Genomic DNA, 17657 nt, shown 5'->3' on the forward strand with positions numbered 1-17657 from the left:
TTTCTGCTTTTTTAAAAATTAAAAATAAAAGTGATTATAAATAATATTCCTCTCCGTTTTCTGTTTTTTTTTTTTAAATAAAAAATAAAAGGGGCCAGAAAATTATTAAAACAGTGATCATATTTTGGTTGCCAAAAATAAAATAATAAAAAAAAAAACCCGGTGTATCCATGGGACGTTCACAAGCCGTAAAATTAACTCAAAAGCATTCAAGCAACGAGGAAACCGCATAGTACTGCTGCTTCGCACAGAATTAATGCACTACATAAAAATTACATCAAGTTGCTTGGATTTGAATACAAAATCATTCAACCACCAAAACCCAGTTTACATGCGGCAAGGCGACATGCTATAGAAACAACTCACCGTAATAGACAGCAGCAATCAAATCCTTCAGAAAAGAATCAAACATAACATGCCTAAATAGAAGCTTAGTTTTGGAATGGTCAGTTCAAGATACTGGGATAAAAATCAGGCTCGTACGTCGTTTTGAGAAGGTGGTTTTCCTGAAATTTGTAGGTCGTGGCCAATAATTGAGGTCCGGAATCAGTGGACTGCTGTCCAGACAGCCACATTTCCGAAGAAGCGAGGGGAACGCTTTCTAGTATCGAATGCTGTATCATAGGATGAGTGAAGTTGGCAACATTTTCATGAATTGCAATGGATTCTGAACCCCAGGAATTAGTTGACAGAAGAGAGAGAGCACGGTCATACTCCGGTGCTGCATCTACTTGGGAAAACCTAAGGGCTCCCTCGGAACCTGAGAAGTAAATCAAGTAAGATCAAGTAACTTGAATCACCATTGATCTTCCAGTTATCAGATTGAATTTGTTTACATGTTATGGCATCAGAACAAAGAGCAGAAAATTCAAGTAAAATTTTCTTTTCAAAATATAATATTACAGAACCAATAAATGATTCTTAGTGATAAGCTATCCACATTGAAAGAAACCAAGTTCAATATAGTTTATTCTGGACTAATTACTAGGGTAGGAGCAAAGTTAAAGCGATATGATCCGCAATGCACATATAATCTGGAAAAAATTTCTGAAAGCACATAAAGTAGGAAACCAACCTGAATTCAAGATCTCAGATGCGAAATTCTTGGATGCCAAAAAACTGGCTGTATTCCCATGCATATTGAACTTGATACTTGGACCTGGTACATGCAATTGCTCATCAGTCATTCCATATCCATTATACTTCAAAGAATATCCTTTAGTAATAGTGAACTCGGGGTTGCATGTGCTATCCCATATAGAACGTGCAGGAGTTGGAGAATGAAGAATTGGGGTGTTGTTAGGCAGAAAACTCATTTGTTGCCTTCCTCCTGTACAGGGAAAAAAGGAATTTAGATGGGCTTTAAATAAATTTTACCAAACATAATGAGACTAGTCCTCAACCATTTCCTGTTCTCGTCAGTATCATTTGAGATTTTAAATTATTACCTGCTTTTGGTTTAGATGGAAGAGAACCATCCAAAAGCACGTCATTATCTTACTATCTTACCATATCATAAAGAGAGAACATGCTAAAATAACTAATCTGGTCTCTTTGGTATGGTCACACCAAAATTGCAAATACAACCCATTTTTCAGTTTATTTACGATTTGTTTGATATAAATTTTATCTAAGAAAAAATATTTTTTAATTAAAAAAAATGCTTAATTACATGGACAGAAGAAAACAAATCCAGATGAAGAATGGAAAAAAGAAAACTGTTTCACATCATACCAATAAACCATACAGCATTTGTCAAAATATCATAATACACTGTATTTTAATTTTAAGTTTAGAAACATATCGTGCATGACCGCAAGTAAAGAGAGAGCATGCTGGAGTAACTACCTAGATCTCTTTGGTAAAAACACTACAAAATTGCAAATACAACCCTTTTTCAGTTAATTTACAATTTGTTTGATAAAAAATTTACCTAGTAAAAAATATTTTTTAATGAAAAAGACACTGCTTCACATCACACCACTAAATCATACAGTTCATTTGGCCTATATCATAACTGTGCTATGTATTTTAATTTTAAAATTACAAATTTATCAAATGTATATAATACAAAATATTGATATACTATACTGCAGGACGTCTAGCTCGGAAGAAGAATCATGGCAATATTACAGGCAACAAGAAGTCCATTACCATTCCATGTTGAAAATGGGATGACGAATATGGTATACGCTGTCTATAGAATTAAGTTTAAATAAACAACAGCAGGAATACCATAAAATTGCGATGAAAGCCCTGCTTTAAACTGGATAGTTTCCTTCTGTGGCTTCCGACGTCGTGCATTATGATGAGAAAGTCTTCTTCGACAACTGCGCTTCTTTTCATCAAATTCAGACAAACCATGAAACCTTCACAGAGAAAGAATCAAAGAAGAAAATCAAATCTCTTAAAATGTTCCCAGAAAAAATAATAATAATAGTAGCAAGAGATAGAACTCATGTCATATTTTAAGTCGTACTCTCCCATAGATATCCTGTGCCAGATATATTATTAGACTCGTAAAATCAATAAAAGGGTTTTTATCCAGAGTATCACCTGCTACACTGCTGGCAAAAACGACGTTCAACACCTCCAACAATAACCTTTGGACATTTAGAATGGCTATCACAAACTCTGTGCTTTCTGTGATATTCCTTGGCCATTGAAAGATCAAGATGGCAGTCCTCGACTTGACACCGTGGCATAGGGGTATTCTGACCAGAAAATTTTGTTTTCTTAGGTGTACTGCTGGACGAAGTAGGCATCACAAAAAATGATTCCGTCTTAGTATTTCCCATGTTCCCACTATTCTCAAAATAAGTCTTCTTTCCAAGTTTCAGATCAATTAGCGGTTCCACTAAAGCATTCAAAGGTGGAGAAGTTCCAGAAATCTCAGTTCCATTCATGTCCATTTTCTTTCCAAAATTTCCAGAGGACATGAACCTGAAGTTAGGAGTTTGCATCCCATCCTTTGTAGAGGAATCCACAGAAGCTGAAATCGAGCTTTTAGCTGAAGAGCCGTGATCACCATCAGAGCCAGAGGCACTACTCACTCCACCGCCGCCTGACGGATTGAAGGATCCGCCATTGATTTCTCCATCATCAAAAATCATCCAGTCTGCTAAATGCAACCTCTAGGGACTTTCATTAGCTTTCCAACCGAATCCACCAAAGTTTGGGAAAACCCACTTAGAATTTCACTCCATGTCAGGAAAGTAGCTCATTAAACAACCTCACTCACTTGATCTTGGAGCAATGAGATCTATACATGAATCACAGTGGATTTGCAAATTTAAAGAACAAGCATTCACAAAACAACCTCACAAAGAACAGAGAGCAACAATCAACGGTTTCAAGAAATTAATGAGAAACTTTAACTGTACGATTTGCTAATCAATCATCCCATGGAGAGGTTGCAACTCGCTGTTTCATGCAGAGATAGCGAAGTGAAATATCAATACACTTCACTCCAAAAATCACGGTTTTCAGACAAACTGACTCCTAAACATCACCACACGTAAGGAACAATGAGCCCCAGATTCCAGAGTTCAAAAGAACTTTATTTCTTGCATCCCCAAAATTCAAGAATCAAGCAGCCAGATTAAGCCTACAACAAAAATATAAACAGAAAAAGTACCCAACTATAGTGGTGAATATATGCAGCTCCCTTGAAGCAGAGAACTACTTATTTTCTATTAAAAAGAAGAAAGGCAGACAAGCTAACGCTTTTCCTTCCACTACCCATTTTACTTCAACAGATTTTTTAAGAATTCTTGTTTACAAAATAAAACTAACTTTTAATTACAGTGAAGGAATTGCCTTTGACTTTCTCAAAACAGAGAAGGCCGTATACATTAATGAGATTGATTAAGAAATTTAAATGAAAGGGGACTCCATGTTTTGAATGAAGCTAATATTATAGGCATAATATTGGAAAATAACGTTATCATTCATCAAACAAAGTCATCAGTAATAAAATATCCCCAAGGATAAAAAAACTCAAGGGAGTCGCCATCTGTGACTTCCCCCTCCTAACCAAACCCAAACCAAGTTTTTTTTCCTTGCATGGATTGCTACTCAAGATAAGTACAAAGGCCTACATTTTTTTCCTACACTAGAACAGAAGATAATATAAACATGCAGTATAATTCGCTTATTTTAATACATTGATTAATTGAGCACAATTAAAATAATGGGTAGGAAAAGAGGTAGTTTATGGTCCCCCCATCTAGGGTTTGTTAGTGTCCTCAGTAACCGAAAGTAGAAGGAAAAGCTTTTCAGCTCCACACAGAATGTCTTTCCCGAAGGAAAATCAGAACAAAAAACCCCACTTAACGAGATCGCTTTGCAAGGACGTGGAAACGCATCAAACACCGTACCAAAAGCCACTAACTTTTTATTGTTTATTTTTAAATGCAAAATCAGCAGAGGTATGGAGAAAGATATAATCTTTTTCCCCAATTCCCAGGCCGAATTTTCTTCGCGTTTAGCACAGCTTTTCAATAAAAAAAATAAAAAATTCCTCCACTGCTCTTCCAAAAATAGGAATTAAAAATCAAAGCAAACCCATCATTTTTACCCGTAAACGCTTCATTAATGAGTGAATTTACTTCCCCCGGCTGGAAATCAATAAGGCCTTTCCGCTGTTTGGTAAGTAATCATCACAGCAACAGAGAGTCAGTTAATCTGATGCACATGGTTAAAAAAAACATGCAAACAGGGGAAAAAGGAAAAAGGACAATTACCCGATAAAGAAAATGGAATGAGCCGTTATTAGAGAGAGAGAGAGAGAGAGAGAGTAGAGTGTGAAGAAAGGGGATTATTGCTATATATCCCAAAAATGATTCGTAAGTCTAGTATAGACAATCGAAATAAGCTTGGTTAATCCGATTTCCTTGTTAATCACTCATTAATTTGTGCATTTATACAAACGACCAATTACTTTAATACGTGGATGGAAAGTTCTTTGTAAAATCCTTCTCCTCGCAATTTTTTTTAAAAATTTCCAAGAAATTTAATACTTTTATTTTGCTTCGAATTTCGATACAAATCCATTTATTTATTATTATATGATATACCAACGTACACTCTGGTTCTTGTTTCCCCACACGAGTCAATTACATTTTACCACCATAAAAAAACGTAGCATAGCAGCTGGCGTGTTTTCTTACATTGAGTTGAGAACAAAAATGGCTGGCTGTCTGTCTGCCCTCGACAGACATCACCTCCATCTCATTTCCAGATGATCATTTTTCTTGCCAAAACACAGCTGATTTAGCATTAAAATGGATTCCATCAAGAAGTCATGAATCGCACCTAGATAGAGTCTTAGGCTAAGTCGCTTCCATTCGCAACAGAGTCTATTAGAGCCGTTTGGCTTAAACAAAGTTGACAGAAACAAATGGTTATCCAAGTTTTTCAATGAAGAAGTATCTACTCGCTATACATACACTACCATTTATGCAGTTGTTCATAGTAATCCAATTATTATTATGCTATGCTAACGGAACATTTATGATGTTCAATTTCTGAATATTTGGCACGTGTTGTATAATTCACGACACTTTTCACCCAAAACATGCGGCAAATGCCCTGACTGATCCTTTTACTGCCCAAACCATGCACTCACGCACCAAGCTCGGCCCCGTAGCCCTAATAGCCAGAAGAGGGCCAAATTCGATAGTACTAATAAAAAAATTTCCAATAGGAAAAGGAAAAAAAAAAAAGAAAGAAAAATTAAACAATAAGTTCTATTCAGACATACAGATGACACTCGAACTGAGAATTAACACAGTTCGGTGCTCTAAGGACATTACACAAACTAACCATAAATCAACCCTGAGGAAATTAAAGACCTACAGACCAGTTGACAAGTGAAAAACATGGATACTCATTTTGGGTTGTGGCCTTGTGAGTTGGTTTTGGTGACGGATTAATCTGCTCGACGATTGTGGCCTTGTGCTGTCCTGGAGCGATGATCCATGAAGGGAAAATCCAGCCTTTCATATATTTCACACTTCTCATACAAGCACCCCCCATAATTTCCTACAATCTTGAGGCACCTTCGAACAATTCCAAGAAAAATAGCAAATGCTCTACTTCAACAACATTTGAAGTTCAAGAATACCGTCAACCATTTCTCTACATATATTTAGTGTTCTAATCCATGTCCATATGCTGGTTAACAGGGTATTCTCAGCGCATCCAGCTATGAAAAAGTTTCGCCCTGTGATCTGATGACACCCTAAGAGTTATCCATGTGTCCATTTTCATGATGATTTAGTTCACCCGTTGTTCTGCAAGAGAAGTTCAATTCCCTTAATTTGAGAAACTCCTCCATCAACCATGTTGGCGTCGGCGTTTCCATCACAATCAACTTCCTTCACAGACTCAATGTCATTGCCAGTCTCCAGAAAGTTGATCCCCTCAATCTCTGACAACGCTTGAAGAATTTCTAATGGAATAGATGCAGGATCTAGCTCACGGAAACCCTTTAGAACCTTTGCTCCTTTACCGGTGAGCAAATTGGACGGCACTTGATGAGAAAACCGAGACATTTCTTCCAAAGGAATTCTACGTATTTTATTTGGGTCAAAATGCTGATGGAAAACGGCTTTAAACCCAGAGATTTTAACAAGGGGAACTACAATTACACCGTATTCCTCAACATAGTCTTGAAGTATTTCCACCATGTCGTATTTGTGTATTACTTCATCTTCAGTGAGCTCATTCCAATCAGAGGACCAATTCCTGTACAAAGCCCAAATGTCACCTCTTTGAGGAAATATTTGAACGGTCTCAGAAGTGCATTTTACAAATCGGACTTTGTGTGAGAAACAGTCCAACGAGGTACAGATGTCAAGTCTGCCAGTTCTAAATTCCCCACATGTTCTAGAAAAGCCATTAATAAACCAATTTACATGGCCTAATCCATCGTTGGTCATTGAATTTAGCCAACTCAGCCTAATCTTGAATGGATTTAGAGATATCACACTGTGAATCATGGTATAATGTCTCGGCATTCCGTCATCATCATCATACACGGCCCATACCTGGTTGTCTCTGAAACATTGCACTGTCCTGTCTTTGTCAAAACCATGAAAATCTGGATCAGGAACATTCACCAGCATTCGCTCGACGTGTCCCGCAGAAGGACCTGAAGTACTATAACACAGTTTATTCAAAGGGACTCGACTGTTAGTCTCGACTGGCATACATAACTTAGTAACACGCGTACAACTACCATTGTTTGTGTTTGACGTGCCATTTTCTTTGGTACTTTCATGAACCTCCACTGCTACTGGATTCATCATGTTATATGGCACGTGTTCATTTAGTTTCTTAAGTATTTCCCCGCGACCCTTCTCCATTAGCAAATGGTTGCTTGTATGTTTCTTCAAGGTATCATGTTTGACAGCAGAGAAATCTGTGACCCGAATGGTTCCAGTTTCACAGATACCATGTTTTGTAGTCTCCATGCTATTACCAAAGCTGTCAACACCTTTTCTCCTCTTCACAGCATCAGAACAGCCAGAGATTTCAGCACCCACTGGTCTTTTTGATGCAAGACTCTTTCCTCGCAATGTCTCCCCTCTTCTTGTGGCAGCCTGTGCTTTCTGCCTTTCCTTCTTAACTTTCTCATAAGCTTGCTTAACCATATTTGCCGCTTGAACAGCAGTAGCAGAACCTGTTGACTCAGAGAATGGAGCCCACCGGAAGTTACTATGATTGGATTCGTTATTGCGACTGAAACCTGGAGTTCCTGTATGAGATGTGGCTGAGTTGTTTCGCAGGGCATTACTTCCCTGATAGCTTGTACTTTTCCATAGCTTAGAATTCGCAGTCTGAGATGATGATCTCTTGGAGCCTCGGCTAGATGGAGGCTCGATTTCAATAGCAAAGTAGGCCTCGTGGCAATTGGGGCAAAGAAGATGGTGGTTGAGATACACTCTGAGATATTCATATTGCATCCTACATCGATCACAGACCGTCCAAAACGTGTGACGCTCCTTGAGAAATGGGGGAGGAGCAGAAGAGAGGTCCCTCTTGACAGTATTATTACCCTTTGTAACCCCATCTCTGCTATGAAAATCATCCTTCGGAATATTCCTGTTACTAGAATAATCCTTAGGAATCCGTTTCGTCTTATTAGAATTGCAATTTGGACCTCTTGACCGCGAAGCTACAGTTTTTGCAAACTTGTAGAACCCATTTTGCATTGGCGTTGAAGGATCTGCCTTCATAGACCGACTTCTTTGCTGGAATGCCACACAATACCTCCTATCATATGCTATTCTCTTGGACTTATCTGAAAGTAAATTCCAGGCTTGCGAGACAAGTTGAAATGCCCCTTCAGCCCCAATGAATCTATTTTTGTCAGGATGGAGGAGGAGAGCAAGTTTTCTATACTGTTTTCTTATGGTCTCATCATCAGCGAAAGGATTCACATCGAGCACACCATACCAGTCACATTCTTCTTGTATTTTCTTCTCTTCAGCGCAAAGATAGATCTCAAGAGTAATCAACATTTGGGAAATTCCGTCAAGTTCAGGATATAAATTCCTAGCCTTCAAAGCAAATTTTTTTGCCCCCTTAATGTCCTTTGCTACAAACTTTCTCTCAGCAATTTCTTTCGCTCTCACAGCCTCATCTCTGTTGCACTCCATTGACACTTGGATTCTCTCTACCTCCACCCTCCTTGCATCATGACACTAAACGGCACTTAAAACAAAACACACTCATCATCATAATTCCAAAAAAAAAAAAAAAGGAAGAAGAAAACAGATCCTACATTCTATCTTCAAATAGAACATAGGAGAATGTAAATAAACCAAGCTAGAGAATAAATAAAAACAGCCAAGAAATGCACAATCAGCACTTTTCATCAAGCCATCAAATAATTCAAAGACATAACAATACCAAAATCTCAAGATTACTTGTGAAAAGAGAACTGCAACAAAATAAGAAATAGAAAATGTCATTTAAAATCCAGTAACGCTAACTTGCCACTGCAAACAAGTGAATGAAAAAAGATTACAAGCACCAAAAGCTGAAGAACTGGAGCGTAACTCTAAAACAACATAGCAATTAAAAGCTTAGGAAATCACATTTAAATCCCGGAAACAAACCCTTAATCAGATGATCGGTCATCATCAAAACACAAACCGTGTGATAGAGAGATGGATACCTTAAACGAGAAAATTGCCTACAGACCAGACCGACCCTATGGAGCAGGAGTAGGAGCACGGAAATTTGATTATTGCGAATTCGTCCCCGCTAATCCCATATTGGATTTTAGGGCATAAATTTATGTGGGGCCCACACGAAAAAAATGATTTTTTTTTTAAAAAATAAAATTTAAACAATTGACAAATTCCTTTTTGAAACTGCGTTTTCATTTCTTTAATCTGTTCAAGTTTCATTACAATTGGATGAAGTCCTAATCGTTCAAGGTCACATTTTATAAATCAAATGTGGTTTTCTGAAAGTAACACAATTGCATCGCCGCAGTAGGAGCATATATCTCTTGATAGAGGAGGTCCAACAACTCGGTATGGTATTTATCTTGATAGAGGAGGTCTGTTACGTTAATCCTTCAACATTGACTTTAAGCTCTCACAATACAAGGAAATAAGAATGAAAGAAAGAAATAAAAATCCAATCTTGCCATATGATTCCTACTCTTCTTCGCTGGTATCGAAACCAGGCAATTCCAACTGGGGAAGCTCCGGAATAGATGGAGACTCAAAAGAAACTTTGTCCTTGATAGAGGAGACCTGTTTCATCACTTGTTTCACATTCACATTCACATTCACATTCACTTTAGGCTGGCCATTGAAAAATCTTTTCGCAATACCTCCCAGGGATTCGAGAGGACTAGACAATACATGTTTGATTTTCAAAATGAGGGAGACTTCTGATAGCTGCCAGGTAAGGGTTAGCAGAATCATGGCTGAGAGAAGGCCGTGTGTAATCAAGTTCTGCCTCTTTACCTTGTTCAATTCTTCCACGATTTCGTCACAGCTATGAGTATTAACATGTCCAGGAGACGGAGATTCGGATTCATCAGGCTCGCAGTTTTCTTGTTCCAACTGTCAGTCCATTCGCAAAGATTGTTAGTAAAACCTTCCCAATCAATCAAATATAAAGAGTATGTAATGCATTGCAACAGGAATTATTTTCCTTCCAAGAATTTAATTATCAATTCACCAATAACTAATAATGTATGTAAAACCCTAATAATTCTTCTACCCTGGTGAATAATTAAAAAAAAAATCAAAAAACTACGAGTTGCCTCAAGTGGTGGGAACAGGGGTACTCAAATAAGAAGAATCATACAGAGGAATTGAAACCAAAACCAAAAAAAAAAAAAAAGAAAGCTTCTTTATAAGTAAATAATCGCGGGTTTATGGATGGGTGGATGGATACCTGAGTACGTAGGTCGGAGAGCAAAGTCCGCCGATGGACTGAGGTTCCATTTTCATACCCGTCTTCTTCTTCCTCCACCAGCAGTTGATTAATGGCTTCCTGTATCACCTTCAAATTTTGCTGCGACTCCATTTCACATCGACCCGCCGTGAAAATGAGTGGTACAGGTAGTGAATCTTGCTTTAACAAAAGGATTTATATCAAAAGACAATTTTTGCTGTATTAAAATTCAACTTAAAATTAAAAGAACTCAAACTCTAATTATACGAAAAACTCATCTCAAATATAAAAACTGAACCCCAAACTTTAAGGAAATAAAAAACTCAACCCAAATATAAAAACTCAACTCAAATGAAAAACTAACTCAAACTCAACCCATTAATGAAAAGTTAGACTCAAAACTCGATTCAGTGTTGAAAATCATGACCCCGTTATAAAAATTCGAACCAAATATGAAAAATCAACCCAAATTCCACTCAAATATAAAAAACAATCTCGACCCAAAGATAAAAAAATTAGACTTAAAATCGATAAAGTGATGAAAAACTCAACCCAATTATAATTCAACTCAATATAAAAACTCAACCCAAACTCCACTCTCACTCATTTTACTCAATTAAAAAAGGGGCAACTTTACAATAAATCTTCATTTCCATACTCAACTTTCTCTTTATTCTTCATCCCCTTAAATCTTTGTTTTAACTCTCCAATTGTTTAAAATTTCCCAAATTACCCTTACTTTTCATAATTATGGTACGTGACATTGTTATACCTATCGAACATGTTCTTAAAAGCATATAGCCTCAAGACATGAGGCTACACAAGGTTTCCTGCCTATATACCATGTTCCGGTGATCGATTTTTTTATAAACAACCCATCATACTTCTGTATAATAAATTGAACAGTTTACCTCTTTGACCAGAGTACCGTCGGGTTATATCCACCGGGTTTTATAGTCTACTCCTCACAACCTAACCACGCAGTCACAACAGATGGTTACTGACACAGATTCCTTCAACGGCACCTATCACAATCCTATTTTGTTTCATACCTCATGGTGTATAGCAAAGTTGTTCAATTTGAAAATAATACACGAGGGAGGCAAAAGTTTTGATCTTTTTATTCGAACATACAAACTATTATTACATAGTAACCTCCTGTAGAGGAGGAGAAACTTGTTTAGTTACTTATAGTAGCCGAAGTTAAAATACACAATAATTAGAAAGAGAAAATATTATAATGTTTTGAAAGAAAATGAAGAGATTGAATCATGCATTCATCTTCCTTCTGTCTTGGTATTTATAGAAGTCATTTGCGGATATAAATTCCGGACTTCAAAACTTGCCTTAGTTTTTCTTTAATGTCTTCCAGATGTGTTTGACATAATCTCTTGAGTTGGTTGAGTGAGAGGTTGAATGGTCCCTCCACTTTTTCTTGAATTGTCTTTTCCTAGATCATTAATCTATAAATAGCTTGTTCTTCCATCTTTATCTCCTGACATAATCAGTGGATATATGTTTGGAGAGTAGGTCTCTTGTGAGACGGTCCCACGAATCTTTATCTGTGAAACGGGTCAACCCTACTAATATTCACAATAAAAAGTAATACTCTTAGTATAAAAAATAATACTTTTCCTGGATGACCCAAATAAGAGATATGTCTCACAAAATACGACCCGTGAAACCATCTCACACAAGTTTTTGTCATGTTTGCATCATATCAGTTGAAATCTCATTCTCTGCTTCTTTTAACAGTTTGTATAAATCTTTGAAGAATAACAGCTGCTTTCTTATCGCCTTAATCCGTCTTTTGGAAATTTTGAAATATGTAGAATATATTTTCTTTGGTACCAAACTTCATTTTAATTCTTGTGTGATTTTCTTATTCCCATTTACTCTGTATTTATAGTTGTATTTGGGTCCAAGTCTTTTAGTTAGCGGACAAATTACATGTTTACTTGCTTTTGAAACGTCTACTACTAAAATACTGCTAGAATTTTTTATTTTTTTTTGCAGGCTGATTTTGAAAATGCTCATACACATGCATGCGAATGAAAACAGTCCACCATGCGTATTAAAAAGTTATTCAATCACTGAATAAAAATAACCGCAGTTAAATAAATCTTAAATATCCTCAAATTCCTAGACTAATGTTTGAAAAGAACTCAAACGTAACAATCAAATCCTATCGTATCATCTACATATAAAAATATATAAAATGTATAAACACAATGTTTATCCATGACCCATAAACATATAGTGCGGAAAAATACAAGGGCATCGGGGTTCACGTTCACACATCAAGCTCCGCTTACTCAGTCTTCAGCGTTTTCAGCCTCCACATCATCATGCTCACCTGCATCATTCACACATAGTGAGTCTAAAAACTCAACACACCTGAATCGTTATAGCAAGTACATATACATAACATGCAACTGTGGAATGTACTGTAATTAACATAAATTTCATGATCTTAAAAGCATGAACTTAAACATTGTTGGAACTTTTCAAGTTCGCAATCTTGATTTTGATGGTAACAAAACTTGTTAATTGTGTTACTAATGATCTACCTTAGTTGTGCAGCATCTAGGATCACCTAAGAGTTGTTTACATCGCAAAACTGAAGACCCAACTGATCGCTCAAAATGAATCGGTTCAACTGGCTACATCATTTGAGCAGTACAGCTGATTGACCAGTTGATAGGTAATTCAGCAGGAAAACCTCAGAAGCCTGGCCAGCCGAAAGAGTGTTCAACTGATGAAGAAACCCAGCTGATCAGTCCAACTGAACGAGTGTGAAATCAGTTCCACTGACGAGTCAACTGATTTCACCAGCCCAACTGAAAGATCAGTTCAAACTGACTAGTTCGAAGCATCAGTTAGAATCCTTCAGTTATGGACGATGATAGATTCCTTCGAAGTGGATTCTAGCTGTGCGAGAAGGTACAAAGCCATTATCCAGTCAAAGGACAATAATGGACATTGCATCAGAGCATTAAAGACAAAATGCTTCAGAGGGACAGTCAAAAAGACGAGACACATAGTCCAAGAAGCCGATTCAAATGCAAAAGATACAATAAATGAGTCTCACTGTACGATCAGCTTCCTCCTCCTATATAAAGAGAAGAGCGGTGAAGACTCAAATAACAGACGGAGCACATATACAATACTATAGAGTAAAAGGCACAATCAGTTGTATATCAGCTTTCAGAAGCACTTAAGCCCAGTGGGAATTATTCATCGTGATATCTGCTTAGTTTAGAAGCCTGTTATCCCTCAGTGTGTGAGAACGTTTCTGTTCAGTTCTCACACACATTCACTCTCAAAACCACCCAAAACAGTCTTGCACAAAGACGTTAAACTTGTGTATGTAGTCTTTCTCACATAGACGTTAAATTAATGTTGACTAGAAGTTGCTGTTTTCAGTCGTAGCTAGGAGTTCAGTTTAGACAGTAGATAAGTCCTAGTTGAGTGGGCTTGTACACGTAGTTGTATAAATCAAAGTCTTCTAGTGTATCCTATCTGTGGAGATAGAAGGGGTGACGTAGGAGCAGTTGAAGTCTCCGAACATCCATAAACATATCTTGTGTATTTAACTGATTATCGATCGCTTTAAAATTGTTTTGATTAGGTAGAGTGTTCGTTTGTTCAGTTGTTACCATAACTGAAATACAAGAAAACAAAAACTAATATGTGTTCTTTCAGTTAGTCAGTTTACACAAGTTAAAATATTTTCTAACATTTCAGTTTTCTTTTACGAAGGATTACTTCGAGTTTCTTCCACTTTGTTTAAAACCAAACTCGATTTAATTCATCGGTGTTAATATTCTTAGAACACGAGCTATTGAAGCTGATTGAAGGTTGTTGTGTGCGAAATGCCTTCGAAGGCGCTAACACAAACGATCCATCAAACATAGCGTGTCAAGACATAACTTATCCATAACATATCTAATCATATCAACATATAATGTTCATTTTCTTTATTAAAATTCAGATCGTTAGTGGTAACTCTCGTATCAGCTCTAGACGATGGATCCATCTACGTATAACCACGGTACCCGGCGGCGGGGACATCAGCGATAATATTACCCATCCACTGAGCCTTGGCCTTACCTGTTCGTGTTCGTGTTCGTATTAGTCACAACCAACTCTCATTCTTCAAAACATATCATCATATTCATCACTTATAAAAAATCATGCATATACCTAAATATTCTTCAAGCCAAACATGCAACGTATATTCGTATTTTCATAAAACTTCATGTTCATAATATCATATAAATTTTAAATGTGCAATTTTCGTGTTCAGGGCGCTGCTAGGACCGCTAACTCGATCCACACGCAAAATGACCATTTTGCCACTGGAAATCCTAATTGACCATTTTACCCCCAGACCTCAAAATTTCGGCCCGAACCCAACAAAACTTATTAAAACATCTCTGAACATAATTATAATCATTTCATAGACGTAACCTCGAGTCCATTTCGAAACTTCTACGATTCGGTTTAAACTTGGACCGGAGTCCCGTTTTAACTGAATCAACCCGGGGCTTAACCAAATTTTCACAAATTTTTATCACAACTTAACACACACCTACCAGCCCCTAAACAACACAAATCCAACCCCTATGAACCCTCTACGCTCGGCTGCTCCTCGCTGGACGTTGGTGCACTCCAAAAATCCTAGCCCTGTTGCACTCCTAGCACTGTAGTCGATCTTAGCCCTCACCAGCTCCGTCCCGACCTGACCAGCTACCCTCGGCACACGCTCGAACCCCACCTGGACAGAACTAACTCGACTTTGGGGTGTCATGCACGCAACCTTGCGCGATTTCACCCAAAGTACTCTCAAACGCGCGTCTCCTAGCCCTTATGACTTCCGAACCTAACCTAGACCAAGACATCCCATATGGACCATGGCTCATACCCTCTAGGGTATACACCACAGCACTGCTCGACCCTTGCATGGCCACCTCTCCCCCTTTCCCCGATCTCACCCTAGCTTCCCCCAACAAAGCAAGACTCGATCACTCCTTGCCTAACCGTGACCCGACATGCACTCGACCCCTTTATCCTTCTAGATGTCTACAGTGCTTAGCCCCTTGGGACAAATATCTAGAAGCCCTAGCACGAAACCATGGGAAAAACGTGAGTTATATGTAAAACAGTATGCGTATTTAATGACAAACTTTGCAAAAACGATGTAACATAATAGTTCTAATAATTTCTCATGCATAAACACACAAATCAGCATACAATGATGAGAATGATGAGAAAAACGAGATTTTGGTGCATTTGCGTTTATACACTTGAAACTTTAGAGACGTTCGCATAGAACTTGCATCGGAGAGGCAGGGAAGGATTTCTTTGCAGACTTGGGAGAATTTTCGAAGGAGACTGCAGTGTTTTTCGAAAATTTTTGTTGTTGCTGCAAGGGCTGGGGCGGCCGAATTGTAGGGAGATTAGGTTAGGGTTTGGGTGTAGGTTTTTAATAAAATATTTAGTGTTAATGGTCCCCTTAATTAAAAATAAAGAGATTAAAAAATTTTAGTCCCACTAAAAAATAAAATAATCCCATTAAGCCCAAAAAAGGTCCAGAAAAATATATTGTTTAGGTACGTTTTTGAAAATATTCTCCGAACCCACAAAGTCTTCTAACTCGCTAAATTTTGCGTACCGATTTAAAATATAACCCGTCGTGTAAAAATACATCTCAAGGCCCATTTTCGAAAATCTCACTCAATTACACCATATACTAAATAATTAAAAAATAATTATTTAATAAAGATATTTTTCCTTAATTATCTCCGGTCTCCATTTCTCGTTCTAACGCGAAAAACTACTAGAGCCCCTATGCATGAAACTTTAATAAACCATGAAATAAAACACATCCATGCAATAATCATGCATTTAATGTCTTAAAATAATTAAACACATATTTTAGTAAAACCCTAGATTAGATGCAGTCAAGTTACGTCGTTCGAATTTTCTAGGCCTTACACTTTTGTCGGGGAATCTTTATCTTTTATTATCTCAAGGAAAAGTGATTGTAGTCACATGTTCACTTATTTTTGTCGGGGAATCTTAAATTTTTGGTGTCCCCGAGGAAAACGTGATCGTGGTTTTTTACCACTTGGTCATGTCTCTGCAAGATGCTTCATGTCTGACCGAGGTCTGAAGCCATTGCCAAATTCTGGCTCCTTTTGATTTGGGCATTTTGGACAGATTTGTTCTGACCATCTTCCCACATGAGCCATCTTGCAGAATTTTTGACGAGTTTCTTTACTCCCCGGCAGCTTGCTATTCCACAAAAAATTTCTTTTCTTTTCAAATAAATCTTCTGCAAAATTTGTTGTTTTTTCTGTCATAGTATTTAATATGAATGATCCGTTTACCAAATTATGATAAAATTTAAACGAAAACTTGACATTTTCTATCTCGGTTAGACAGACCCATAGACCCTTTATGCTCTTCTGGTAGAAATTTCATCTTCAGTTATTGAAACTTAAATAATTATTTTGGAGGGTCTGGAGTCAATGAAGCGAGCCATGCCTTCCAGTGCACGAATAACAGCATCCACATTAGGAAGTGGGGATGCATTCCCTTGACGATCCTCAGTATTCTCAGCTTGTCTATCAGTACTAAGTGCACATCTAGGAGACATTCTATCTTAAAGTTTTTCAAATTCTAAACGTAACCAACATGCATTTAAATCTAAGTTTCTAATCATGCAACATGTATTAATCTCTTTATGAGCAACTTCTAAGCATATATATAACATTTAACCTCAAAAATTTTTAAACATGTGCCACCTTAACCGTGCATCTCGGGCCTTGACTCCCACGCTCAGCAACTACACGTGTTTGGCTCGGTAGGAGTCCTAGCTCGCTTGGACTCCTCCCTAGCCGCAGTTTTTGCTAGGACTCTTCCTCACACTCAACCACGCCTGGCCCGAGCCCTGGACGAGCCGTGTGCTTGTGAGCTTCCTAGCCAAACCCTTGTATCAAAACAAGAAATTAATTCGTTCCAGCTTATTCTAGTTCGTGTGCCGCTTTAACTGTGCATCATGTGGCCCTTAAACTCATGTAAAAACATCCCTCCATGATCCCCTAACGTGGCAGCCCCTTCCCTCAAATATAACATAAGTTTTGAATCATGAAATCATCAATTATTCACATGTTAATGCATAAAAACGAAAATAAAAGCAAGGCCAACATTTTTGCATGCAA

The 17657-nt window shown here is 37.6% G+C and overlaps 3 protein-coding genes across 8 annotated transcripts; all 3 read right to left on the reverse strand.

The window, feature by feature from the left end:
- Positions 1 to 223: 223 nt before the first annotated feature.
- Positions 224 to 4898, reverse strand: LOC140829550 (squamosa promoter-binding-like protein 3). Of its 3 annotated transcripts, none has more exons than XM_073192860.1 (6): positions 4746 to 4898; positions 4580 to 4643; positions 2557 to 3188; positions 2236 to 2369; positions 1076 to 1330; positions 224 to 760 (listed from the first exon to the last, which is right to left on the reverse strand). In XM_073192860.1, exons 3-6 carry the CDS (start codon positions 3111 to 3113, stop codon positions 447 to 449), a joined length of 1260 nt encoding a protein of 419 aa, XP_073048961.1. In that variant the 5' UTR covers positions 3114 to 3188; positions 4580 to 4643; positions 4746 to 4898; the 3' UTR covers positions 224 to 446. The 3 variants fall into 3 exon arrangements, with proteins under 3 accessions (XP_073048961.1, XP_073048960.1, XP_073048959.1); XM_073192859.1 differs by having other exon boundaries at positions 2557 to 3262; XM_073192858.1 differs by having other exon boundaries at positions 2557 to 3262; positions 3379 to 4643.
- Positions 4899 to 5719: 821 nt separating this feature from the next.
- On the reverse strand, positions 5720 to 9342 carry LOC140829549 (uncharacterized). Of its 4 annotated transcripts, none has more exons than XM_073192856.1 (2): positions 9188 to 9342; positions 5720 to 8711 (listed from the first exon to the last, which is right to left on the reverse strand). In XM_073192856.1, exon 2 carries the CDS (start codon positions 8664 to 8666, stop codon positions 6285 to 6287), a length of 2382 nt encoding a protein of 793 aa, XP_073048957.1. In that variant the 5' UTR covers positions 8667 to 8711; positions 9188 to 9342; the 3' UTR covers positions 5720 to 6284. The 4 variants fall into 4 exon arrangements, with proteins under 4 accessions (XP_073048957.1, XP_073048956.1, XP_073048955.1 ...); XM_073192855.1 differs by having other exon boundaries at positions 5720 to 8721; XM_073192854.1 differs by having other exon boundaries at positions 5720 to 8950.
- Positions 9343 to 9535: 193 nt separating this feature from the next.
- On the reverse strand, positions 9536 to 10655 carry LOC140829552 (uncharacterized). Its single transcript, XM_073192861.1, has 2 exons — positions 10429 to 10655; positions 9536 to 10091 (listed from the first exon to the last, which is right to left on the reverse strand). The coding sequence occupies exons 1-2, from the start codon at positions 10558 to 10560 to the stop codon at positions 9678 to 9680; spliced, it is 546 nt and encodes a 181-aa protein (XP_073048962.1). The 5' UTR covers positions 10561 to 10655; the 3' UTR covers positions 9536 to 9677.
- Between the last annotated feature and the right edge of the window lie 7002 nt (positions 10656 to 17657).

The sequence above is a fragment of the Primulina eburnea genome, chromosome 4 (genome assembly GCF_022965805.1).
Source record: "Primulina eburnea isolate SZY01 chromosome 4, ASM2296580v1, whole genome shotgun sequence".
In the NCBI taxonomy this organism is placed as follows: Eukaryota; Viridiplantae; Streptophyta; class Magnoliopsida; order Lamiales; family Gesneriaceae; genus Primulina; species Primulina eburnea.